Source organism: Rhinolophus sinicus, linkage group LG02 (assembly GCF_036562045.2).
Source record: "Rhinolophus sinicus isolate RSC01 linkage group LG02, ASM3656204v1, whole genome shotgun sequence".
NCBI lineage: Eukaryota > Metazoa > Chordata > Mammalia > Chiroptera > Rhinolophidae > Rhinolophus > Rhinolophus sinicus.
The window spans coordinates 60,259,856-60,283,928 of NC_133752.1; the positions used below are offsets into that span (position 1 = coordinate 60,259,856).

The 24,073-nt window shown below is 35.3% G+C and overlaps 1 protein-coding gene across 1 annotated transcript in view; it reads left to right on the forward strand.

The window, feature by feature from the left end:
* The first annotated feature begins 287 nt into the window (after window positions 1-287).
* The window catches only part of LOC109456049 (transmembrane serine protease 11A), a 34,136-nt gene continuing 10,350 nt past the window's right edge, over window positions 288-24,073 (forward strand). Inside the window, exons 1-5 of the mRNA XM_019748049.2 lie at window positions 288-366; window positions 2,382-2,500; window positions 15,012-15,079; window positions 17,046-17,206; window positions 23,500-23,671. Coding sequence (XP_019603608.2) covers window positions 288-366; window positions 2,382-2,500; window positions 15,012-15,079; window positions 17,046-17,206; window positions 23,500-23,671 — 599 coding nt within the window. The remainder of the gene's footprint in view (window positions 367-2,381; window positions 2,501-15,011; window positions 15,080-17,045; window positions 17,207-23,499; window positions 23,672-24,073) is intronic.

Here is a 24,073-nt window from a genome sequence, read left to right on the forward strand (position 1 = left end):
GACTGGCCACTACATGAAGCCACAAAACGCCTCTAGACATATAAGCCAGGGGCAATATCACGGATTCTCAGGTCCTGATTTTTTTAACACCTCCCCTTACACCAAGATGACCTTGAGCAAAAATGAAGACAAATGTCTTCTTGCTGGGAAAGGTAGGCTAAAGCAACTTGCTCTTATCCAAAGAGAACCAGGAAGCCTGAACTGTTACAACATGAGAGTAACTGGTAAGTTTTTCCTTTTACAGAGCAGTAGGATTTGGCACCCGAAGCAGAGGTTTGCAACCATGGATGATCGCCCTTCTCATTGCTTTATTACTAACAGTAGTGGCAGTGACCATTGGTCTTCTGGCTCACTTCTTAGTCTCTGGTAGGTAAAATGGGATTTCACTTAGTCTGATTTGATTTTTCTATAAAGCTAATATTCATATATGTAAATGTAATTTTGTCCAAAAAGCATTTGTACTTTTACCTGTAAATGTCTACATTCAAAATATTTTCTTATTTATTTAATCATTCCATCCACAGATAGTTACTGAATGCCTATTACATGCAAATACTTTTCTGGGTACTCAAGATACAGTGTTAAGCAAAGCAGACCAATTTCCTATCTCTTTAGAGCTCACAATTTATTATTCTTTTGAGAATCTACACAAAAGATTAAAAAAAAAGTAATTGTCTGAAATTTACTAGTAATCATAATAAACTAACCATTCATTGTATATTCAGATGAAAAACTATGATAAATGAGTCATTAAATTAGTTACTAAAATTGGGTCTTTTATTCATCATTTTTTTTGTCCACCAACATTTCAAGGACAAAAGAAAAGCACATGTCCAATGAAATAATGAATTTTGAAATGATTGTTAAACAATAAATATGGCACAATGTTGTTATTTCTTTTTAGAGAAACAATTTCACTCTTTCCGAAACAATATTCAGGAATTTTTCTTCTTTTATTGCCTGATACATTTACAATCACACAAATATATATTTCAGAATTCTCTCTTTTTATATTGTATCTTTCTCTGCACAAAGTACAACCATTTACATTTTTTGACAAATCTCCACAATGTCACTCTGACACAGTTACATGTGATAAAACAACTAGTTCAGGTTGCTTACTTGAATGATCTTATCTGTTGCCACCTTCCTCATACTTGATGGGGGAGTGCAGACTCTACTAGGAGCTTTAAAGGGCTTAAGAACATAGTTCTGGGCCCCATATGACAATCCCATCTGCACTTTAATTCTCAGGTTAGTTAATTTGATTGCACAAAGCCCCTTTACTGTGACTATAAGGATTGATAACAGTATAGATTACATAGATAAGTATAAGGACGACCAAAAAGGCTTTACATAGTCCATAGATGTCCCACTTAGGAGATATACCATCCTGAGATCCCTCATTCTTTTTTAGGTCCATAGCTAGGAAACCCTCATTGTGTCCTCCCTGAGCTAGGAGAGAGGTTGTTTTGTGGTTGTTCTAGTCTCTATCTTTTTCTCTAGTAGCTTTCCTGTCCCAGCGGCCTGCCCACAGTCTTTACACAAAGATTACCACATTCCTCAGGAGTCTCCACTGCTCTTTGTGTTCCTGCCTTTCCTGACCCCTGAGCAGAGATCTGATTGATTCATCCTGTTACACAATATTCTCACATCCAACCTCAGACAGCTTTTTCCCTTTTTCCCTTCCCTTCCCTTCCCTTCCCTTCCCTTCCCTTCCCTTCCCTTCCCTTCCCTCCTTCTTTCTTTTCTTCCTTTTTTTATTGTTTTTTATTGTACAAAATAATGTAACAGTTAGACATTTACACCCCTCACAAAGTGATAACCCCTTTCCCCTAATCTACTACCCTTCTGACAGCGTATATAGCTGTTACAATTCCATTGAATTTATTCCCTGGCTCTCACATTACAAATCAAAATTTACAAAGATGTTCATTTACCTCTGCTGATGGTATACATTTCACCTCAGCAAAGGAGCAATATGGTAATTAAATCTTCCAATGCTAGAGTCAGAATGTCAGGGTTTAAAATTTGGAAGGGTCACTTAGTACTTGTATACATATAGCAAATTACTTAACGCCTCTGTTCCCCACTTTCCTCATCTGTGAAGTGGGGATGACATTAATCTTAGAGAGCTGGTGTAAGGAATCAGTACATGTAAAGTGCCCAGAACAGCACTGGGCACATAGTAAGCACTCAATAAATACCAGCTACTGTCATTAACCTAAAACATCAATCATTATTTTTATTATGCTTTTTATGAAATTAAATTAGAAAGAATCTCAGTGATATATTCAAGGCTTTATATTAGCCTCGTTATAGTTGAATCCTGAAATCTATGCCAAAGCCTCTTAACTTCCTGTTTTTCCTTTTCATCACAGGCCAGCAAACGGAGTATTATCATGGCACCTTTAAAATTTCAGATGTACAAATCAATAGTAATTCTGGACAAAATAGCATATACCAACTTAAGGATTTACGAGAGATGAGTGAAAACTTGGTAAGTCAGACAAAATTCTTTCTATCATAGAATAATACATTTGGAAGGGATTTTGTGGATCATTTCCCATAATATTTTCAAACATTATTTTCTGGCCACCTCCATCAGAATCATCGTGCAAATCCCCAGATCCCACTCCACACCCACTGAATCAGTGTCTGATGGGATGGGGAGGTGAGGATCAGGGAGCAAGGTAATCACCACGCCTAACAAATGGGTGATTCTGATAAAATGCTCTTTCTAACTCAACCACTTTATTTAAAGATGAGAGAAATAAGGTCAAGGGATCGTAGCCCATTACTCCCCCCATTCTTCCACACTATTACCCAAAAGAGAAAACTTAACCATACCAGAAGTGGTTATTTGTAAGACCACATGCTTTTTTTGTAAGACCACATTTTAAAATTTAAAGTATTTTTAAATATATGAGAAAAGGAAAGACAATCATAAATGCTCATTTTATCTTACCAATTTAGTAATACAGTTAAAATACTCAGAACTCAGAACTGTTGTGTAATTTTTAAATTAAATGTTAAGTTTTGTTAAAACTGAAATAAAGGATTAATCCCCGAAGTCAAAAAGTAAACTCAGCGGTATAACTGCTCTGTTCAGGATACCTGTGAACCCTCAGTCAAACACTAAGTTCAGGTTAACTTCCCTGACAAGGAAACACAGAAGCACAGTTATTTTAAAGGAGTGAAAATGACAGGTGTATCAGTTCCTTTTAGTCAAAACCTTTTTTTTCCAACCAAACATTTCCTTTCTATCTCAAATCAATGTTAATTTTTCCGTATCACGACCTGATCTTTGTCCTAGGCACGCTCAGTTAAAACATCCGTATAATCAATATGGAGATGGAGATGGAGTTTATAATATATTTTTCCAATTATCATTAAATCATGCATAATTTTTCTATCTTGAGGTTTCATCACCCAGAATCAATAATTAACATTTATAGATTGATATACATCTTACACTCTTTTATATTCAGAGCACCTTAGAAAATAGAATTTGCAACCATTTTTTGAGGAAAATCTGATAAAAACTAGATACATACGCCAGTACTTCCTTTGTTCTTCTCCTCCTAAGTGACTCCATATAACCTCCTCAATGGAAAAAAAAAATAGTATGCCTTAGTTAAAAAGGTATACAAATTCTTTGAATAATGGAAAATGTAATTTATTGGGAAAGTTAAAAATGTGTTTTGTCTTCTGCCTGATTTGTTGTTTTAGGCTAAGACGTTGCCTTTACTGAAGTGAATGAACAGGAATGCAATAGGTCTTCTAAAAGGAAGTAAAAGAAATGCTAAAGTACATCTATAACAAAAATTCTTTGAAAGTAGACTTTTAAGTTTCAAAAAAGCATTTTTAGGAATGAAGAAACCTCAGAAGCAAAGGCTAAGCTAGGTAATAATACATTATCATCACGAATACACTCTATTGATGGTTGGATAAAGAGGATGTGGTATATATACACAATGGAATACTACTCTGCCATAAGAAAAGATGAAATAGTGTCATTTACAACAACATGGATGGATCTTCAGATTATTATGCTAAGCAAAATAAGTCATACAGAAAAAGTCGAGAACCATATGATTTCACTGATATGTGGTATATAAAACTCAAAACAACAAAGGAACAAAAGAAACAAATGAAGAAAAACAATCGCATAAACACAGACAATAGTTTAGTGGTTACCAGAGGGTAAGGAGTTAGGGGGTGGTAGATGAGGGTAAAAAGGATCAAATATATGGTGATGGAAGGAGACTGACTCTGGGTGATGAGCACACAATGTGATATATAGATGACATGTTACAGAATTGTACACCTGAAACCTATGTAACTTTACTAACAATTGTCACCCCAATAAACTTTAATTTTAAAAGAAGACATTAATATTTTTATGATTGCATGAAGTATGCTTTGCAAAAGGGCTGAAATGACTTATATTTTAACCAGTGATATAAATATATACAAACTTCCCCAGACCGTCCTCTCCACTGGGGGTAACATTTGAAAAAATTGCTAACTGAAAAAGTTCAAAAAAAAAAAAAAAATACATACAAAGCCCTTCTCTAATTGTCACTATTTATTCTCCTTTAATTCTCATAACACCTCCAATTCGTCTCCCACTGCAGGTGACCATTCTGTATTTCATATGTGTTCTCTTGTTTATATCCATTTTTGCAAAAATATATTTTGTTGTTTTGTGTGCACATGCTTCTAATTGGTCTTTGTGCTATAAATCACTTGTCTTAAATCAGTTCTGGCTAAGTACCATAGACCGAGTGGCTTATAAACAACAGAAATGTATTTCTCACAGTTCTGGAGGCTGGAAGTCTGAGATGAGAGTACTAGCATGGTCAGGTTCTGGTAAGGGCCCTCTTCCAGGTTGCAGACAACAGACTTCTTGGTGTAGCCTCACAGTGTAGAGCAGGGAGTCTATTATAAGGACACCAGTCCCATTCATGATCTAATCACCTCCTAGACTTCCCACCTCCTAATATCATGACATTAGGGGTTAGGATTTCAACATATGATTTTGGGGGGAAACAAATATACAATCCATTCCATCACTTTTTGTTTCATACATTTTTACTCAGATCTGTTAAAATCTATCTATATTGGTAAATGTGTATCTAATTAATTGCTCTTAACTGCTATTAATACATGATGACTCACCATGTACATCTACCATGTTTTACCTCCTGCCCATCATCCAAAGAAATGCTGCACTAAATAGCTTCCTACTTATCCCCTTATGAACACATGCTATTTCTTCTGGAAGCACCATTATGGGGTCATTGGGTGTGCATGCACTTAATTTGACTAATTGGTGCTAAATTGCTCTTCAGAGTGGCTGAATCAATGCATACTCCCATCGGCAGTGAGTGAGGATCTCTATGTCTCCAAATCTATGCTAACACCTGGTATTATTTGGCTATTTAATTTCTGCCATCCATCAAGTTATATCTTATTCATGATTTAATTTGCATTTTTCTAATTACTGATGGGTTTGTGTATCATTATATATACTTGGTAGCCTTTTGGGCTTTCATTTCTATAAATTGCCTATACCTATCCTTAGTTTTCTATTAGTGTTCTTTTGTTTTATTAGCATTGCTTTGCATGTGTTCCTTATATTTTCTAGATATGAATAGCTTGTTTTGTTGTAGATATTATACTTATTCATTCTGTCTTCTATTAATTTGGACCAGGGTGTTCTTCATGAGAAATAAAATTCATAATTTTGAAATAATTACATTCATCAAATTTATTTGCCTTATGGTTATGCTTTTAAAGCTTTTTTAAAGAGAGTCATTCCTTCTTTCTAAGTCTACAGTAAAATACTCCTCTATATTGTCTTCTATTAACTTTATAGTTTTACCTTTTAAATTAGGTCCTTAATGTATTTGGAGCTCACCCTTGAGTGTGACGTTAGGTAGGGACCCAAGTGTTATTTTCCATATAATGAGCTAGTCTTCCCAATTTAATTTAACAATCTGTTCTCCCAATATATGGTGTGATTATTCAGCTCTTTATACTTCTTGGCACCTCAGTTTTGCAGAAAATGAAACATGATCTGTCCACTCAAACTGCTCCCAATCTGTTTAGACTGATGAGAGTAACACACGTGAAACTGAACATCATAACACAATGTAATTAAGGATTAAATTGTACGTTTAGGACAATAAGTACAAAAGAACTTCAAAGAAAAGGAAGATCAACTAGGGTTCCCATGGTCAAGAAAGGCTTTGTATTATTTTAGTTCTATTTAAATAAGACAGGTGTCCCTTTCTCTCCACTCCCTATGTTACCCTTAGGAGAATTACAGGAAGGGTTCATGCCTCATCCCGAGCCACTCCTATTTGTTGTTGCTAAGTCCCAATGAATCAAACCAGATTCTTCTCTCTGTCCTATATGCGTGCTAACTAGATAGCCAAGAAAAACAGGTTGCAAGTCCTGTTCTTCCTCATAATTTGGGATTTACTGATTTGAATACAAACGGAGATGCAAAAGCAAAACGAATTCATGCTCATATACTGCTAAAACCCATCCCAGTGCCCTGATATAATAGCACAGACATATCTCATCTTTTACATCATTCTTCAGAGAAGGTTTCAGTAACCAGACACCAGCAATTCATGATACTCCCAAATAGATTCATTTCATTGTTGTTATGAGTTTGAATAGGATCACTGACTGAGGGAATATTTTATTTGGAGAATATATTTTAGAAATATCAAAAAATATTTTAAATTATAAGGTCATTAAAAGTGTGAAAGTTATAAATCTATAACCCCATAACATTAATTATAGCTAACATGTATTGAATGCCAAGCACCACACCAAGCACCTTGTATGGATTATTTCAGTTAGTCCTCAAAAACAGCCTTATTAGGTAGGTACAATTATTATCACAATTTACAAATGAAAAATTCAAGGTTCATAAAAGTTAATTTACTTGAGATCATATAGCTAGTAAATACAGAGGGTGCCAAAAAATGCATACACATTTTAAGAAAGAAAAACTGTATTAAAATTTTAATGCTCAATATATATCAATAATAAAAGATGAGTAAAAGTTACGTTTCACTTCTACAATTACAAGAGGTGATCAAAGTAGTTACCATTAGCATCCAGACACTTCTGATTACAGCAAACTACTGCTTGAGCAACGTTGACCAAAGTGCCCACTTGTACACATATTTTTGGCACCCTCAGTATATAATTAGGCTTTGAAATTACATGTCCTTAATTAACTTCTATCATCCTTAAGGTCAACAATGTGGTTTTACTTCCCAACTACTATCCCACAAAATACCAGTAATCAAGTAATTAACCCTGATAAATCAGTCTCTGTCAACTATACTATTAACATAGGCCAGTGACTATCATTTGCACTAACAATGGCAACAAGTGGAAATTTCCTTAGGGTTGTCTTCCCCCAAACAACACTCCTGTGGTTTTTGTTATTGTTGCTCGTGTAGCCAAGGCAGTTCTAAATTTTATCTTCTTTGAACCCAGGAACATCAAAAACAGGGCCAGAAATTATCCACAAAATATCCTTGAGATTATGTCTTGAGTTATAGAAACAAAAAACTTGGAAAGAGAAAGTGATGCAAAGAGTAGTTAGGACCACTCCCTAAATGAATTAGAAGACAAAATGACATTTGGCTCTGATCAACACTGAAGCAGGAAGTTCTGTTGAGAAAAAGCAACTGGGACAAGGTAAACTTAAACTTAACTAAGGTATCAGATATTTAAAGCTAGAAGGTGCATAAGGTAAGATAAGTAAAAGATGTCTAATGCTTGATGTAGGGCTTATGGCCTTATGCCTAGAGAGAACAGATTGGATTTGAAAGATTTGAGGGGAAAAAAACAAGCAGATGTTGTCAAGAAACTTCATATTCAGAGATTAGAAAAGCTGGATGTAGAGTGTGGCTGAGTCCTTGTTTGAGAGCTCAGATCTACATTTATTTTGTAATTGAAGATGCAACTTTACTGAATTTATTGATTAGTCCTAAAAGTTTTTTGGTGGACTCTATAGGATTTTCTATATATAAGATCATACATCTGCAAATTAAGACAAATTCACTTTTTCCTTTCTATTGATTTTTAGTTTCATACTGTGGTAGCCAGAAAAGATACTTGGTATGATTTGAATCTTTTAAAATATTTGTTAAGATTTGTTTTGTGACTTAACATGTGATCTATCCTGGGGAATGTTCTATGTGCACTCAAGAAGAATGTATATTCTGCTGCTACTGGATAGAATGTTCTATATATGTCTGTTATGTCTGGTCAAGGCCACTGTTTCTTTGTTGATTTTCTTTAAATGATCTATCTATTGTTGAAAATGGGCTTTTGAAATCCTCTTTTATTACTTTATGGTTGTCTATTTAGCCATTCAGATCTGTTACTATTTACTTAATTTAGGTGCTTATGCATATATATTTATGATGGTAATATCTTCTTAATGAATTGACCCCTTTATCATTATCATTCTTTGTCTCTTGTTACTGTTTTTGACTTACAACCTCTTGTCTGTATCAGTTTTTGAAGAGAAAGACAACAGTCAAAGCAACTGTAATAGAGAAAGGAAGGAGGTTGATGGATATATATATATGTATGTATATATATATACACATATATATATATACACACATATATACAAATATATATACAGATACATATGCATGTATATATATATACATATATACACACATATATACATATATACATATATACATATATGTACTCGTACAATTGTATTTGCATATGTACGTCTAGCATAAATATCTATGATTGGAAGAAAGATGTGGATGGGTTTTTGCTGAGGGGTTTTTTTGAGAAAGGAAGCAATATTAGCCATCTTTAAGTTTCCTGATAAAGTTATAAACATAGCACAGTTTTCACTCTACTAGATAATCTGTTTACATTATTATTCATCATTTAGGCACTATAGAGTCTCAGAAAAATTACTCTCTCTCTGTCTGACAGAATAATCAGATTTAGATATTTTGAGGACCACATACCTGGAAAGGACAGGAATCATCTAAATAATAATCTTCCCTTGCTTTGGGCATTCTGGTTTAAATATCTTCAATATAACTTTAAACAGATAAAAGTATTTATTTTCCTTTTTTGAAAAAGATAATTTATAGATCTGGGCTTTTGTAGTATACTTAAATTTAATAACGTATCACCCATAATTTATCACGCTTAATTGCAAACATTTTAATTCTATGAATTGATTTTGCCTATCAATCTCAGGAATATAAACCAATTTGGTTTAAGGTTATCAAATATATTACTACTTGTTATATATGATCAGTCACAGATGTCTGTTTGTTTCCTTCCAACATTCCACTAAGAAACATTGAAGAAGAACTAGTGCAATCAAATAATTTTGATAACATCACATAATGTCACAACCCACTGGATGATATCATTATCTCCTGATTTAGAGTAATCAGAGAGTCACATTTTCTTTTTTTTTAATTAAAATTTATTGGGGTGACAATGGTTAGAAAAATTACATAGGTTTCAAGTGTACAATTCTGTATTACATCATCTATATATCACACTGTGTGTTCACCACCCAGAGTCAGTTCTTCTTCCACCACCATATATTTGACCCTGTTTACCCTCATCTACCACCTCCCTTATCTTCTGGTAACCACTAAACCACTGTCTGTGTCTATGAGTTTTTGTTTCTTTGTTTGTCTTGTTCCTTTGTTGCTTTCAGTTTTATATACCACATATCAGTGAAATCATATGGTTCTTGACGTTTTCTGTGTGACTTATTTCGCTTAGTATTATAATCTCAAGATCCATCCATTTTTGTCACATGGTATTGGCAGAAAAACAGACACACAGACCAAAGGAATAGAATTGAAAACCCAGAAATAAACTCACATAAACATGGACAGATAATTTTCGACAAAGGAGCCAAAAACATACAATGGAGAAAGAAATCCTCTTTAATAAATGGTGCTGGGAGAATTTGAAAGCCACGTGTAAAAGAATGAAACTAGACAGCTATCTGTCTCGTGTACCAAAATTAACTCAAAATGGATCAAAGACCTAAACATAAGACCTGAAACAATAAACTGCATAGAAGAAAACATAGGTAGTAAACTTACGGACTTTGGGTTCAAAGAGGATTTTATGAATTTGACCTCAAAAGCAAGGGAAGGAAAAGCTAAAATAAATGAATGGGACTATATCAAACTAAAAGGCTTCTGCACAGCAAAAGAAACCACCGACAAAATAAAGAGGCAACCAACTGAATGGGAGAAGATATTTGCAAATAAGTCCTCTGATAAGGGGCTAATATCCAAAGTATATAAGGAATTCATACAACTCCAGAACAAAAAAACAAACAATCCAATTAAAACAATGGGCAGAAAACCTGAATAGACAGTTCTCCAAAGAGGACATACAGATGATCACTAGACTTATGAAAAGATGCTAACAACACTAATCATGAGAGAAATGCAAAAAAAACCCACAATGAGATATCACCACACACCCGTTAGAATGGCTGTCATCAATGAGACAAATAGTAACAAGTCCTGGAGAGGCTGTGGAAAAAAAAGAAACCCTCATATACTGTTGGTGGGAATGCAGATTGGTGCAACGACTATGGAAGGCACTGTGGAGGTTCCTCAAAAAATTAAGACTAGAATTACCATATGACCCAGCAATCCTTCTCCTGGGTATCTACCCCAAAAATCTGAGAACATTTATCCATAAAGATACATGTGCTCCAATGTTCATTGCAGCTTTATTTACAGTGGCCAAGACATGGAAACAACCAAAGTGTCCTTTGATAGATGAATGGAAAAAGAAGTTGTGGTATATATACACAGTGGAATACTATTCAGCCATAAGAAAAGATGAAATAATGCTGTTTGCAAAAGTCACACTTTCATGGCGCTTCACCTATACAGTCACAGACCCATATGACACTGGATCCAACTGCCTTCTCCGATAGACACAGCACTGGGTTTGAAGCTGCAGGAGTTATAAAGAAAACTTGTGAAAATGAAGTGACTTGATTCCCAGAAGACCAACAAGCCTCAAAATCCTGTAAGCCCCATCAGCACTCAGGTTGGTGCTGCTCTATACAGGCTTAGGATAATGATTCACAGCTGACCTATTGAATGCTGAGTTTTGCCAAAATCTAGAGTTTTAAATAGATACAACTATTTTAAAGGATGACAATAGAACTATTGAGATTATGGTTCTTACTTTTGGTGGCAAAGGAAACAGGCTGCCTTTGGAGAGGGGGTATAATAGCTGCAGGTCCCCTTACATGTGCTTTCTACAGGTAAGTGGATAGGAGCTCCTAGTGAGAACCTACTTGTGTGCTTGCCCTGAGGTCAGCTGGCTCACTGCTGTGTTACCTTGGACAATTTACTTACTTATCTATATAATGCAGATAATAATCATATTCACATTGGAGGGTTGATGTGAAAGGCAAATGAGCTCAAATACAATGGAGCTTGTGCCTGGTACACAGGTGAAAGACAATAGTGATAACTATTCCTCTGTTATAACTAATGTAGTTTCATCATGGAAGAGCTTTCCACAAGGAATCAAATTACCTGAAAACGTCAAAAAGGAGAGAAAAATTACCTTCATATAATCACAGTCAATTTTCTTTTTTCTCCAGAAGCATTGATCTCAATCTAATGTAAAGCTCATTAAAAACTTTTACAAAAGTATTTTGGTAAATGCAAAGCTTTCTGATAAATAAATTCTCCCTTTCTTTTGTTAATTCATTCAAAAGCATGCTGCATTCCTATACATTGTAGAGTATGAAGTGATGAATCACTGTCTCCATCCATAAAGCATTTGTTATTTAGTAGAGGAGGTAACATATTTGCATAAGTAACTATATTAAGAAGTAGATGGTATAAGAGGGATAAGAAAAATTAAGACAAGAAGTAGAAAGATTACTCTGAGGTTCAAGGAATAACCCCCAAAAAGGTATTATCTGAAATAGACCTTGAAGGAGAGTTGTGATTCAGAAAAGCAGAGTTAGAAGAATGGATGCGGGTGCTACAGACCAAAGGAATAATTCAAGAAAGGCAAGTACACAGGAAGGGCCATGCCTGAAAGTAGTGTTGCCAAGCCTGAAAGGTAGTGGTGGCGAAGATGGCTGGGGGGGTCAGTGGCAGCTGGTGACACCCTTGGACGTCTGACTGTGACTGGAGGCTCAAATGCAATTGTGCTCTATTCTCTATTTCTACTTTGAGTTCAGCCCTTGCAGCAAGGCAATGTCCATTAAGCCCCGTTTAGGGCTAAAGGTGTATTTTTTAAAAAGCATCTTTTGTACATCCTTTGTGAGGTACTCTTATTGTAATTAGGAGAACAAAACAGGAGCTGAAGTTTTCTTCATAGAATATTTTGGTTCCTTTAGTTCTCAGGGGCTCATCTGTTGTGATGGTGGAAGAAAGTGTCTTTATATCCCATTGGCCAATCTTCAGTAGCATGCCTATCTGAAGTTTGTATTCTCAGCCCTGAAACTGCCCCTATGTGAGCACTGTTGGGACAGGAGACAGTTGGGAGTACCTGACAGTGAAAAGGCAGACGAGCTGTGTAAACAGAGTTAGTTTGGGAATGATTACTGAATGGTTGGGCGAGGTCTGTTTGTTTGAGTTGACAGCCTCTCCCTAACTCTTTCATTAAACACCCAACTAACCTCAAATTGCCCTCTTAGAACTTAATCTCAATGCAATTTCCAGCATTTCTAAACCATCAATCATAAGGAGGTACTACCCTGAAAGGGGGTCTTTTGTTCAATGTTAGGAGACTAACCCCATCTACAAAACTACAAACTCCCCAGATGGGAAGTAGGATTGATGTATAAATCACCAACTCTATTAGGTAGTGTAAAAAATATATTTATAACAAGCTGGCACACAGCTTAAAAAAGTGTCCTCTGAAACTTCTGGAAATTCAGAATGCCAAAAAGTGTTGGCAAAGTGTTTCTGATGAGGTAGGCCTTAATCTACCAGGAAAACAAGATTTTGGGGTCTCTAGAAAGCAAGTTCATACATGAACTCCATTCTGGAATATAGTTTATTTTCATGTTTGCTCTGATTTGCCCCCAGTTGTAAATTCCTTTAGTGAAGGAATCCTTCCAGCTAGTCTGTGCCCTAGCATTTCTCAAAGTGTTTTCCTCAGGCTATCTGGTCACCTAAAGATCCTGGGCGTATCCCCAGACCAAATCAATGAAGCAGGGTCCTGGAATTTAAATTATAAAGAAGAAACTTCCTTATTTCTATAATTGCTGAAGTTACTTCTACCTAGACTCTCCTTATGTTATCATTTCAGCTCCTGTCTTCCCAGACAAGTGAACTATTCAAAGATGGAACTGAGACTGGGTTTAGATATTCTTCCCAGCCGGCATGCTGTCAAATGAATGATGTCACCCAGAGTCAAAAACTTAATCCAATATCTTCACCAACAAGTTAGGAATGGCCAAGGGATTAATTGTGGTTGGAATTTCAGAGGATAATTACACATTAAACTTCTTTAAATACCCAATTGCTATTTTCTTTTCTTCTTTTTAGTATTTGCCACTTTTCTCCCGTTGTTTTTTGTTTGCCTTTGCTTTTCTTTTGGATTTCCCCAGAATACTGAGTAATAGTACCAGCTGTGGGTGACAAGAACAGAAATGCTTATAACAATTTCACACTTGTGAAAACATATCTTCCAAAACAGTTTCATTTCTAGCATATAAAATCCACACCTCCTCAGCCTATTTGAGCTTTCCTTATTTAAATACAAGTAAAGGTATATTTGAGATACCAGCAAGTTCTCTTTTTCTAAGTATGTCTTTGATCTTAACTGTACAGCTATTACCAAATACATATCTTTACAACTTTTATACTTCATTTTTTAAAGTCAATCAACTAGTTATCTTATAACATACTGTTATGTGTTCTGTGAAAGAAATTGAAGTAAAATGTACATCACATTTAACAGGGAGGTTGTGTGATTGATGGGAAGAGACGGACCTACAGACAGAAGCCCTAAGTTTAATTCCCAATTTACTATCCAAATGATGCCAAAGAAATTCATATAATGTCTCTGAGTCTCAGTTTCCTCTTGAAACTAAATAAAAATCAAAATAATTCTTATTTCATAAAGTTATTGTAAAGGTTAAAGGACATCATGCATATTTTGGTTCTCAGTTAAGCATTTATGAATGCCTGATAATACTAAGGAAGTCCTTGATCCCAGAAAAAGCCTTCCATTTATTTTTAACTTTTGTATTTTTCAAAATGAAAATTGGTCTTCTTGCCCCTTCCGAAAGGATGTAGGTCATGTTTTATGCACTTGTGGTTCCACTTCTATCAAATGTGAAACACAGTGCTCTCATTCAGGTAACACAGGTGCCACCAAGTGGCCACTAGGGGATACTGCAAGTCAAATCTAGGTAGGATAAGCCACAGCATCTTGATGCTATGGCAGGCAATTAGAAATGTGCGTATAGACCAAAACCAGTAATTTTTCTTCTTCCTTGGTGACATAAACTCACTAACAGAACCTTGATCTAACATGCAACACCACCTTACTTTTTCTTCCTCCCTGATTTATCCTAGAGCCTACAATCAACAACAATTAAAAAACCATTGGCTGTCACCTACATAAATCTCTAATGCCTCTTCCCTGCACTTACAGCCAAAGACCGGCAAAGAAATCTGAGACCTGCAATGCCCAGATGAATGCAATGCCCATATGAATGCTTAGGTTTCCCCCAGACCAATTATAACCAAAACGCTGGGAAAGGAACCCCAGCATCTGTAACTGTTAAAAAATAAAAGTCCTGGAAATGATTTTGTTTTACTGTGAGGATTGAGAACCATTGGTTTAAATAATGACATTACTCATGTTAAAAATGTTTTCTATTGCTTTAATATTTAATCAGGGTATATTCTTATTATAAAATATCTTATTAACACAGAGTTTCTCTCTTGTAATAACAGGTGGATGATATATTTATAGATTCGGCCTTGAACAAATATTATATCAAGAACCGAGTAATCAGACTGACGTATGTATATTTGGGCAAAGGGTAGTCACAGCCTTCACGGACAAAGGACAAAGGAGACAGAAACACTCATATATTCTGTGCTTCTATGAGCTAGGCTCTTGGCTAGGGATTCTCATAAATGTTATCTCTACAACAGTCTCAATATAGGGTTGACCACCATTTTGTAAAGGAGAAAACTAAAAATCAGGGAGGTTAGGTGATATGTTCAAAATTCCCCAAATGACAGAACCAGGATTCAAACCCCACCTATTAATTCCAAGGCCCGGAAATACCAGAATCTGTGGTCTTGGGAAAACCCAGGAGCATGTCACTGCAGAAACCAAGTTGTATTCTTTTGACAGACACGTCATTTCAAAAATATGAAGAAGGCAAAGTTGACTACAACATGGGGTCTTAAGTTTTAGCTGCAATGAAGCCCTAGTGGCAGGAGGCATATCCAAAGAAAAAGGTGTTTCTGTTTTAATAACTTTTCTGTTTGTTGTGGTGTATAGAAAAGACTCATATCAGTTGCAGAAATTGCTCATAGGTTTCAATTGTGTTATTTGGAAAGCACATGGCAGCAGAAGATATAGGTAATATGTACAAACCTATGGGGCTATATGACTCATCTTAAAGAAAATGAATATATTAAGACAGATTTATTTGAAGGAAATAATAATCACTTTTTTTTTCACTAATAGACTAATGCCTTATTGATGGATGCACTCCAATTTCCTTATACGTTTACTGAGTAACCAGTGACCTCCAGAAGGATTTTATAATATAAATTGGATAGATTTTATAACATTTAGGAGATAAAAAGTACATACTTGCTGAAAATTTTTAGATTCCATGCCCTCTGTTTTCAAATTCTGATTGGAAACATAACATTCTAGTAACATTATCATACTTTTATGAACTTCTTTGTATTTGTAGCCATTATCCCTACATAAGTTTTTGCATGAGTCCAGAGAAATTCCACCCGGTAAACAATGTTTTCCCTTTGATTTAAGAGGGAAAATTACTTGGACATATGTTTGTCTATTTGACATAAAGTTTTGATCATTTATATCTTCATATTCCAGAGCCTAAATGGACCACAATATGTAAAAATGCCCCAGAATTGATATGATTTTGGAGTCAAAGGATTCAGGAAAATAGGTCTTTAGTGTTTTTTTAGAGATTGAATCTTTTGAAGTATAAAAATAAGAGACATGGCAGATCAATGCACAGGTTTCTTTTTTTTTTTTTTAAAGACCTTTAATTGCTTTGTTCTTTTTAAGATTAAGAGTATGCAAAATTCAGTGCCACAAGTAAAAGGACTCGAATCTGTGTATAAGAAAAAGTTCAAGAAGTTAGATATGTTTAATCTGGAGAAGACTTCATGGACCACAATATTGCTGTCTGCAAATATTTTATGTAGATGAAGGAACTGATAGTTTATGTTATGTCCCAACTGGTAGACCTAAGCTTAATGGATGGAAGCTATAGAGAGACATATTTCAACTCAAAATGATGAACTCTCAAAATCAGAGCTGACCAAAGAGAAATATGCCTCTCTAAGGAAGTACATCTTCCATTATTTTAAGTGCTGTGCTAGAATTAGAGGATTACTTGTCATGGATGCTCTAGAGGTGATTCAGGTATCAGATACATAGTGATTGGTCAAAGAGATCATTAAAATTTCTTCCAATCATCAGAGTTTGTGATTTCAATGATAATTTTTTGATATCTGAATCTTAGCTAACTGCTATAACAAGCCTTCAAATTAATGGGGAAAATGCACTCAAACATAATGAAACTTGAAGATGGAACATATGAAAATGATCTTGGGTCAGAGAGTGACATATAAAAGATGTCAGTGTGAGATTAGCCCTTGACACTTTCAGCAATTCAGGTGTAATTCAGGGGAAGAAAATACAGGGAAGATTGTAAGACGATACTGGATGTATCCTTTGAATAATCACCTTTCTGTTGTGTATCATAGTCCAGAAGAAGATGGTGTGAAAGCAGATGTTGTTATGGTATTCCAGTTCCCCTCTGCTGAGCAAAGAGCAATAAGAAAGAAGGAAATCCATAGCATCTTAAAGCAGAAGATAAGGAACACAAGAGCCTTGTCAATAAATGCTTCATCAGTTCAAGTTAATGGTAAGTAGCTACCTTTCTATATAATGTGAAGTTCTCTGTTAGGTTCATTTTTTGTCTAATCTTACACTTACATGCCATATTTCCATTCCAAATATTAGCTAGAATTTAGATGAAAGAAAATTTTAAGTTAAAAAAGTGACATTTTAAGGTTTTATTATTCTCTGAAGAAAGCATGTCTGAAGTTAGTTATCAAGTAGATTTTCCTGCAGTAATTGACTGGTACTCATCCCAGAATAAAGGCAAACTCTTACCACTAACAGAGAGTTAATCTGATCTAGCCACTGCCTCCATGACTAAGTGAAAATACCAAGCATTTAGCAACAACTTCTTTTCTGGGTAGGACCTTCCTAAAACAGAAACTCATATTTTGCCTTTTAAAAATATGGATGGTTTCTGTATATAGTGAAATTACGAAGTTTTTGTAACTTCTTTCCTATGGGCATTTGGGAAAACAGTAAACCAACTTTGGAGCCACTATAGCCATCTTATAAGTAACACTTTAAAAATCACTAAACTAGAAAAATATATATATATTAAAACCATTATACCATTATCATTCCTCTAAAAAGAGAATCAACCTTTATCAGGGTCCTTCTCTATGCCCTTTACATGCAGCATCTAATTTCTAGATTCCTATGAAGTAGACAAATTCATTTTAATAGATGTGAAAGAGGGGCAAAAAAGATAAGGACTCTAATAATTAAATGGAGATAAGATTCAAACCTAGATTTCTAATTTCTTGAGAGGCTCCATTTAAAAAGGGTTCTGTGGTCAAACACATTTTAGAAACTCTGTATATGATAGTCATCTCTTGGAAATTCATCCCTTATATTAGCATATTAAAGGCTCTGAGGAATCTAGCCAGACAGAAACCTGATTACCCTTGTACATTAAGCTGCTTCCACAAGCATTTACTTCCGGCAGACAAGTGCAGATTTCCCCTACAAATTCTAATGGACACCACATGTAGAGTCACAGAAAATAATCAGAGTGATTCATATCAGATGTGAAACAGGGTGCCCTGCCCTTGTAAGGGTCTGGCCGGCTCTTCAAGAGGAAACCTGACCAGGAAGTGAAAATCTGAGGGAATGGGATGGGCTGATGTGACAAAGAGTCAACTACTCAAGGAATAAAGCTGAGGACCTCTCCCAACCCAAGAGCAAAGAACCTGTCAAGGGCTTAATCCACTTTCTTTGTTAGATGGAAAGACAAATGAATCGATGTTGTGAAATAGCGGCAATTCTGATAAGTTACATTACGTATTCCATGTAATTTCCAATAACCTGTTAACTTGCCAGTAATTAAAAAGCCTGAGCTATCTGAAACCAGAAATGAAACATGAAATGGTCATAGGCTGCCTGGTCTTTCTGTTTCTTGCAGGTTCAGTTTGAGAGCTGCAGATTATTTTAATGATGTAGTAGATTAAAATGCAGGATGTGCTATTGGAGAACCCGATGTGAGAGTTACCCGATTAATTCTAACTCTGATGAGTGACTGCAGGACCACACAAGTATTGGCCCATGTCTTTACCCCCATTTTCTCATCTGTAAAATTTCAATGATAATGTTTGCTCCTCCTGAAATTATAGAAATACCCTGAGGCGCTACAAGGAAATAGAAAATAGAATATGGAATAAATAGGCTGTTACCACTTAGAAATCAAGTAAACCATGCATATGCTTTAGAAACCTGAAAGCATTAATGCGAGTGATTGACAGGTAGTAAGACAAGCTAGAACCTTGAGGGTTTCCAAATTTCAAAACGTAAAAAGAACAGTGTTTACTAGCACTTAGGAAATGCCCATTTAGTGGAAAGCACAGTAGAAACCTCAAGGCAGTTCTTCTAGGCAAAAACACTGCTCTCCAGGAACACTTAATTTTGGAGACCCCCAATGAATGGAAAACTGATGAAATTCTAGACTAAGTCTACAAATAATCCTGCAGCCCAAGATTTAGCCATCATTTGTCAAAATCTGTGTTTTTGTTCTGACAAGTAACTATGTGGTGTGGGTCCTTCATGTTATGCAATGTGTCAAAGCAAAGCTGAAACCAACATCTTTGCATTGCAAACACCATGGCTATGGAAAAGCAGCTCACCGCCCACATTCAGTGAGTGTGTGCTCCAGTTCCCATTATGCTGGAGCCCAGCATGTAAAGCCCTGAATGCTAATCACATTACTCCCAACTCAGAAGTGTGGTAGAGGGTTACTTTCAAGACTAGGGTATTAATGTTTCGTATCACTCCTAGATGCAGAAAGAAAAAATATTTTGTCAAAATTAGAAAACTTCAACAGCTAGTTACTTGTGTATGCGTAGTTTACCTCCAGGTGTAACCATTCTCCCTAAAAATTCAACCCTTAAAAATCCAATTACACTCACAACCACTAAACTTAACCTAGTATCATTCCTGGAAAGAGATGATTTGCATCTTGCTCAGAAGTTAAAACTAAATCAGAAGTTTTAACTGACAAATTCTATTTTCCATTTTTGTGCATTGCTAATATGGGGCATATTAAAATAGTTTTTTTTAAAAAATGAAACAAGAAATTTACTACCTTAAAAATACATTTGATGGAAAATTGAGTTCCTTCTACAGGGTAAGCATTGAGAGTGTGTCCTGAGAAATTGATTCTTCACCATTTGGTGATTTGGGGATGACTTTAAAGGTATCCGTGAATTCAGTATTTTCAAACCCCCCACTTTGCAGAGTTCATCAGTACTAGTTTCCAAAGTGGGATTTATAGAAAGAAACATTCTTATTTTGCACAATGGGAAGTTAGCTGCAGAGAATATAAGTCTGAGAAACATGGCACTGGTACAAATGAGTAAAAGTTTATCCTCATTCTGCTCAGTAAGCCATTTTATCTTGAAAATCATCAGTCTTCATACAACCTTCTACCAATTTAAGTCTAAATGTTTGTGTTTCCTTTATGAGATTCCTAACTTTGTTAGGAATTAACAGAATTTAATCTCAGTTTCTGTCCAATAATTCCTCTTTACCATACTCAGTTCATGTTGGATAAGAATACACAATAGTTTTTTCTTCAAAAAAAATTATTTTGATAATTTAAGAACTATGTTTTAGAAGAATTTTAAATACAGTGGGCATTTTCAAAGTTTTTTCCATTCCTAAACCCTTTGACCAAGTAAAGGCTTATATGAAATCTTAAATAGAAGAGATGAAAACAGAACTGTTCTGGTTGAGGCTGGGTTTGAGCCTTAAGAACTCATCTACTTGCTCCTTCTTTCCCTACTTTCTCTATCTCCTGAGGTGAAATCCAAAGAGGCTTTATCCTGCACCATTGAAAAACCAATGTTCTATATTAATACAAACTATTTGTGCTTTTTAATCGCCCACTATTTGTGTTTTAATCACCTACTGCTTGAGGTATTACCCACCTAATTAGAAATCACCTATAAGTCTCTACAAAAATTCTGCACATATACTATTATATCAGGTAGCCATTCTCCTGATGTATATGCTCAACTGTATAGAATCTACATATGTTCGGTACTCTGATAATTTCAGGTCATTGAGGCCAACCAGGAGAATATCAAATTATCATTCTATGTTCTATTTTGTTTTTCAGCAATGAGCTCATCAACAGGGAAACTAACTGTCCAAGCATGTAAGTCTAGTTAGCTTATACAAACAAGTTCAATTTCCACATCAGAAAGGACAATATCTTCAAATATTAGCTCATAATTTCCCATCCATGTCCTACATTTTCTCTGGGAGAGAACAACAATTGGGCAATAGATGGAAATACTTTTCTTCTAACTCTGAGACCAATCTTTTCTCAAGAAAAACATTTAAGGTGGTTCGAATTTGGGGACAATTTGAAGAAATTATGTTTCTGGTTTGGAATAAATGAACTTGCTTTCATAATTTTCTAAATGCTATGAAATGTGCTTTCTGCTGAGAAATAAAATAATGAGAAAGTGATAAATGGGGAGGAGATAGACCCCATTATCTATGACTGACCTATACAATTTGCTTCATATATATCCTCTTCACGATTGACAGCAGCTCCACTTGCTTACTTCATATCATTGCTGCCTAAATTTTGAAAGTTTCATACAAGTGGTGATGAATTTGAGAAAAGGTATTCATGCATTTGCCTCTGTATCTTACAAATACACCACACTATACATTTTTATTTATTCATTCAGCAAATATCTTTTTAACATGTACCAAGTGCCAGAAAGTATCACTGTGAATAAAACATGATACTGCTTCTAAAATTAAGAGTTCAAAGATAGGGGAAGATATAAATAAATCAGGACATGTTAAGACAGTGTGATAAATGCTATGACAGAGTAAGTACACACCACTATGAGAGTCAATCACAGATCCAGCTAAACTTGTCATGTCAGGAAGGGATCCCTGAGACAGCAAACAGGAGAGGCTATAAATCAAGTAACAGGTGGAATACCGTGTTTCCTCCAAAAGTAGACCAGGTCCTATATTAATTTTTGCAATAAGACCGGGTCTTACATTAATTTTTGCTCCAAAAGATGCATTAACATCATGGTAGGGCTTCTTTTCCGGTTAGGTCTTACTTTCGGGGAAACACGGTGTGTGTCCTGGGTAGAGAGAGTAGTATGTAAAAATGTCTTGTGAAAAAAAAGAACATGGTCATTTCTTCTAATTTCAAAGTGTGGCTGGAACATCGAATGGGGGATAGGGGTATAGAAAAGGGGCATGCTTAATAGTGATCAAGGACCAGAATCATGCTGAAACATTTTGACTATATTTGGAGGGCAATGAGAAATCCCTGAAGGGTTTTACACATATCAGAAAGATCACTGTTTTCAGTGCAGAGAATGAGTTGGAGGAGCAAGACTAGAGGCAGGGAGATAAACTGGGAAGCTGTTGTAGTCCTCCAGATGAAAAAAAAAAAAAAATGGTAGTAGACTATAGTAACGGCAGAGTGATGGAGAGTTCTAAAATGACTAGCTACAGTTGGAATGTAATCAATACCAGTAAACTTTGTTTTTTATATCTCATTAGTTGGAATAAGAATTGAGCCTACCATTGTTTCTTTATTGCCACCATATGCTAAACAGGCTTAATTCTTAGCAGGAACCCTAAGCAGCACACTAATCTCTGATCTGATGTACATAACAGAGTACGTATTTATTCCCACCAATAGTGAATATGATGTTTCTGTGGAAACATGGAACCCTCCATCCTGAATAGTGAGAAACTGGCCATAATACCTTAACCCACGCACACCTTAGGAACTAGTCACTCAAAATATACAGGTAAAGGAGTTCTAGCAAATAGGCAATTACTTGCCTGGTCAGTTCTTCTGGTGAGGACTACATGTCAAGGTTGGATCTCCTACAACTGGGAAACAATAATCTTAGTAGGCACTCAAAGCACATCTATATAATTGATACTGCAAGTCTTCACGACACACACATTGGACAGGTAACCCCCATATAACAGTTTCACTCTAACATGGTTCGAGAATTGGGGAAAACCCTCGTACAACACGGCATCCTAGAACACGGTTTCACTCTAACACGGTTTAAGAATTAGAGAAATCCCCGAACAACACAAAGCATAATAAGAGCTTTTATGAGCAAAAAATATCTCATTTGAAATTAGGGAAATCCCCGAACAACATGGAATGTAATAAAAGCTTTTAAGAGCAAAAGATATCTCATTGAAATTTTTCATTTGAGTGTGGATGTCGTATCAGATTTGACTGCAGAATTTTAAAATTTATTAGAATTTTAAATCCATTTTGTTTGTGGAGTAAGTTCAGAGGATGAAGATATCTTGTCGAAAAGAAAACACCCTCGGTTAATGGTGCTTAGTAGTGATGACGAAGAAAACATTATTTAATATATATTAATATGTTATACTTGTGAAAATTGCTTTGATAAAAATATTTCTCTTAACTATAAAATATAATAGTATGTTGTTGTTGTTTTTTAATTTTTGGGACCTAACCCCCTTTTTTGTACTAGTTCTTTGTTTCACATAACACGGATTTGCATAACACGTCATTTTTTAGAGCCTAACAACCATGCTATACGTGGCTTACCTGTATGTAGTAGGTCAACCCTTTGCAGTTTAGCATAACTTCAATAGGCAATATATTGTACATCTATAAATGTAAGGAGTGAGCGAAATATCAACATATCAGCAAATATAGATGATAGATTTTACATGTTTCTGTAACGATAGATGCAAATATTGCATTGCAGTACTCTTATTAGGTTCTTTGTATCAAAGTTTATAGAGACATTTCTTGTAACTTAATAATCTCATCTCTTTCAGGTTGTGGTAAACGAGTAGTTCCATTGATAGTCAACAGAATAATGTCTGGAGACATTGCAGTCAAAGCTGCCTGGCCTTGGCAAGCTTCCCTTCAGCGAAATAACATACATCAGTGTGGAGCCACTTTGATTAGTAACACGTGGCTTGTCACTGCAGCGCACTGCTTTAAAAAGTAAGTTATTGACTTTAAATTGGATTCTAGTACTGCTAAAAAAACCTCTGAGTTTTCTTGTGTTCTGAGTAATAATCAATGCCCCCAAATATAACTGAAGTAAAATGAGAAAAACTTCTTTCAGGTTTTTTCCTAAAATAATGTAACACTTGCATACTTATTTGGAAAGTTAGTGGGGGCAGAAGTCATTATCCTAGTATTCACTGATCAAGTCCTCAGAGTTTTAAATAAAGAAATTATGCAAGGAAGCAGAAGTCATCCTAACACAAAATATTTATTAATAACAACATAATGAATCATTTCTCAAACAATCCTCTCCACTTAATACTAGTGTCTGTTTCTGACACTCAGGCCAGTATCATGCTGATTATAAATAATCAAATTAACTACAAAGTGAAACAA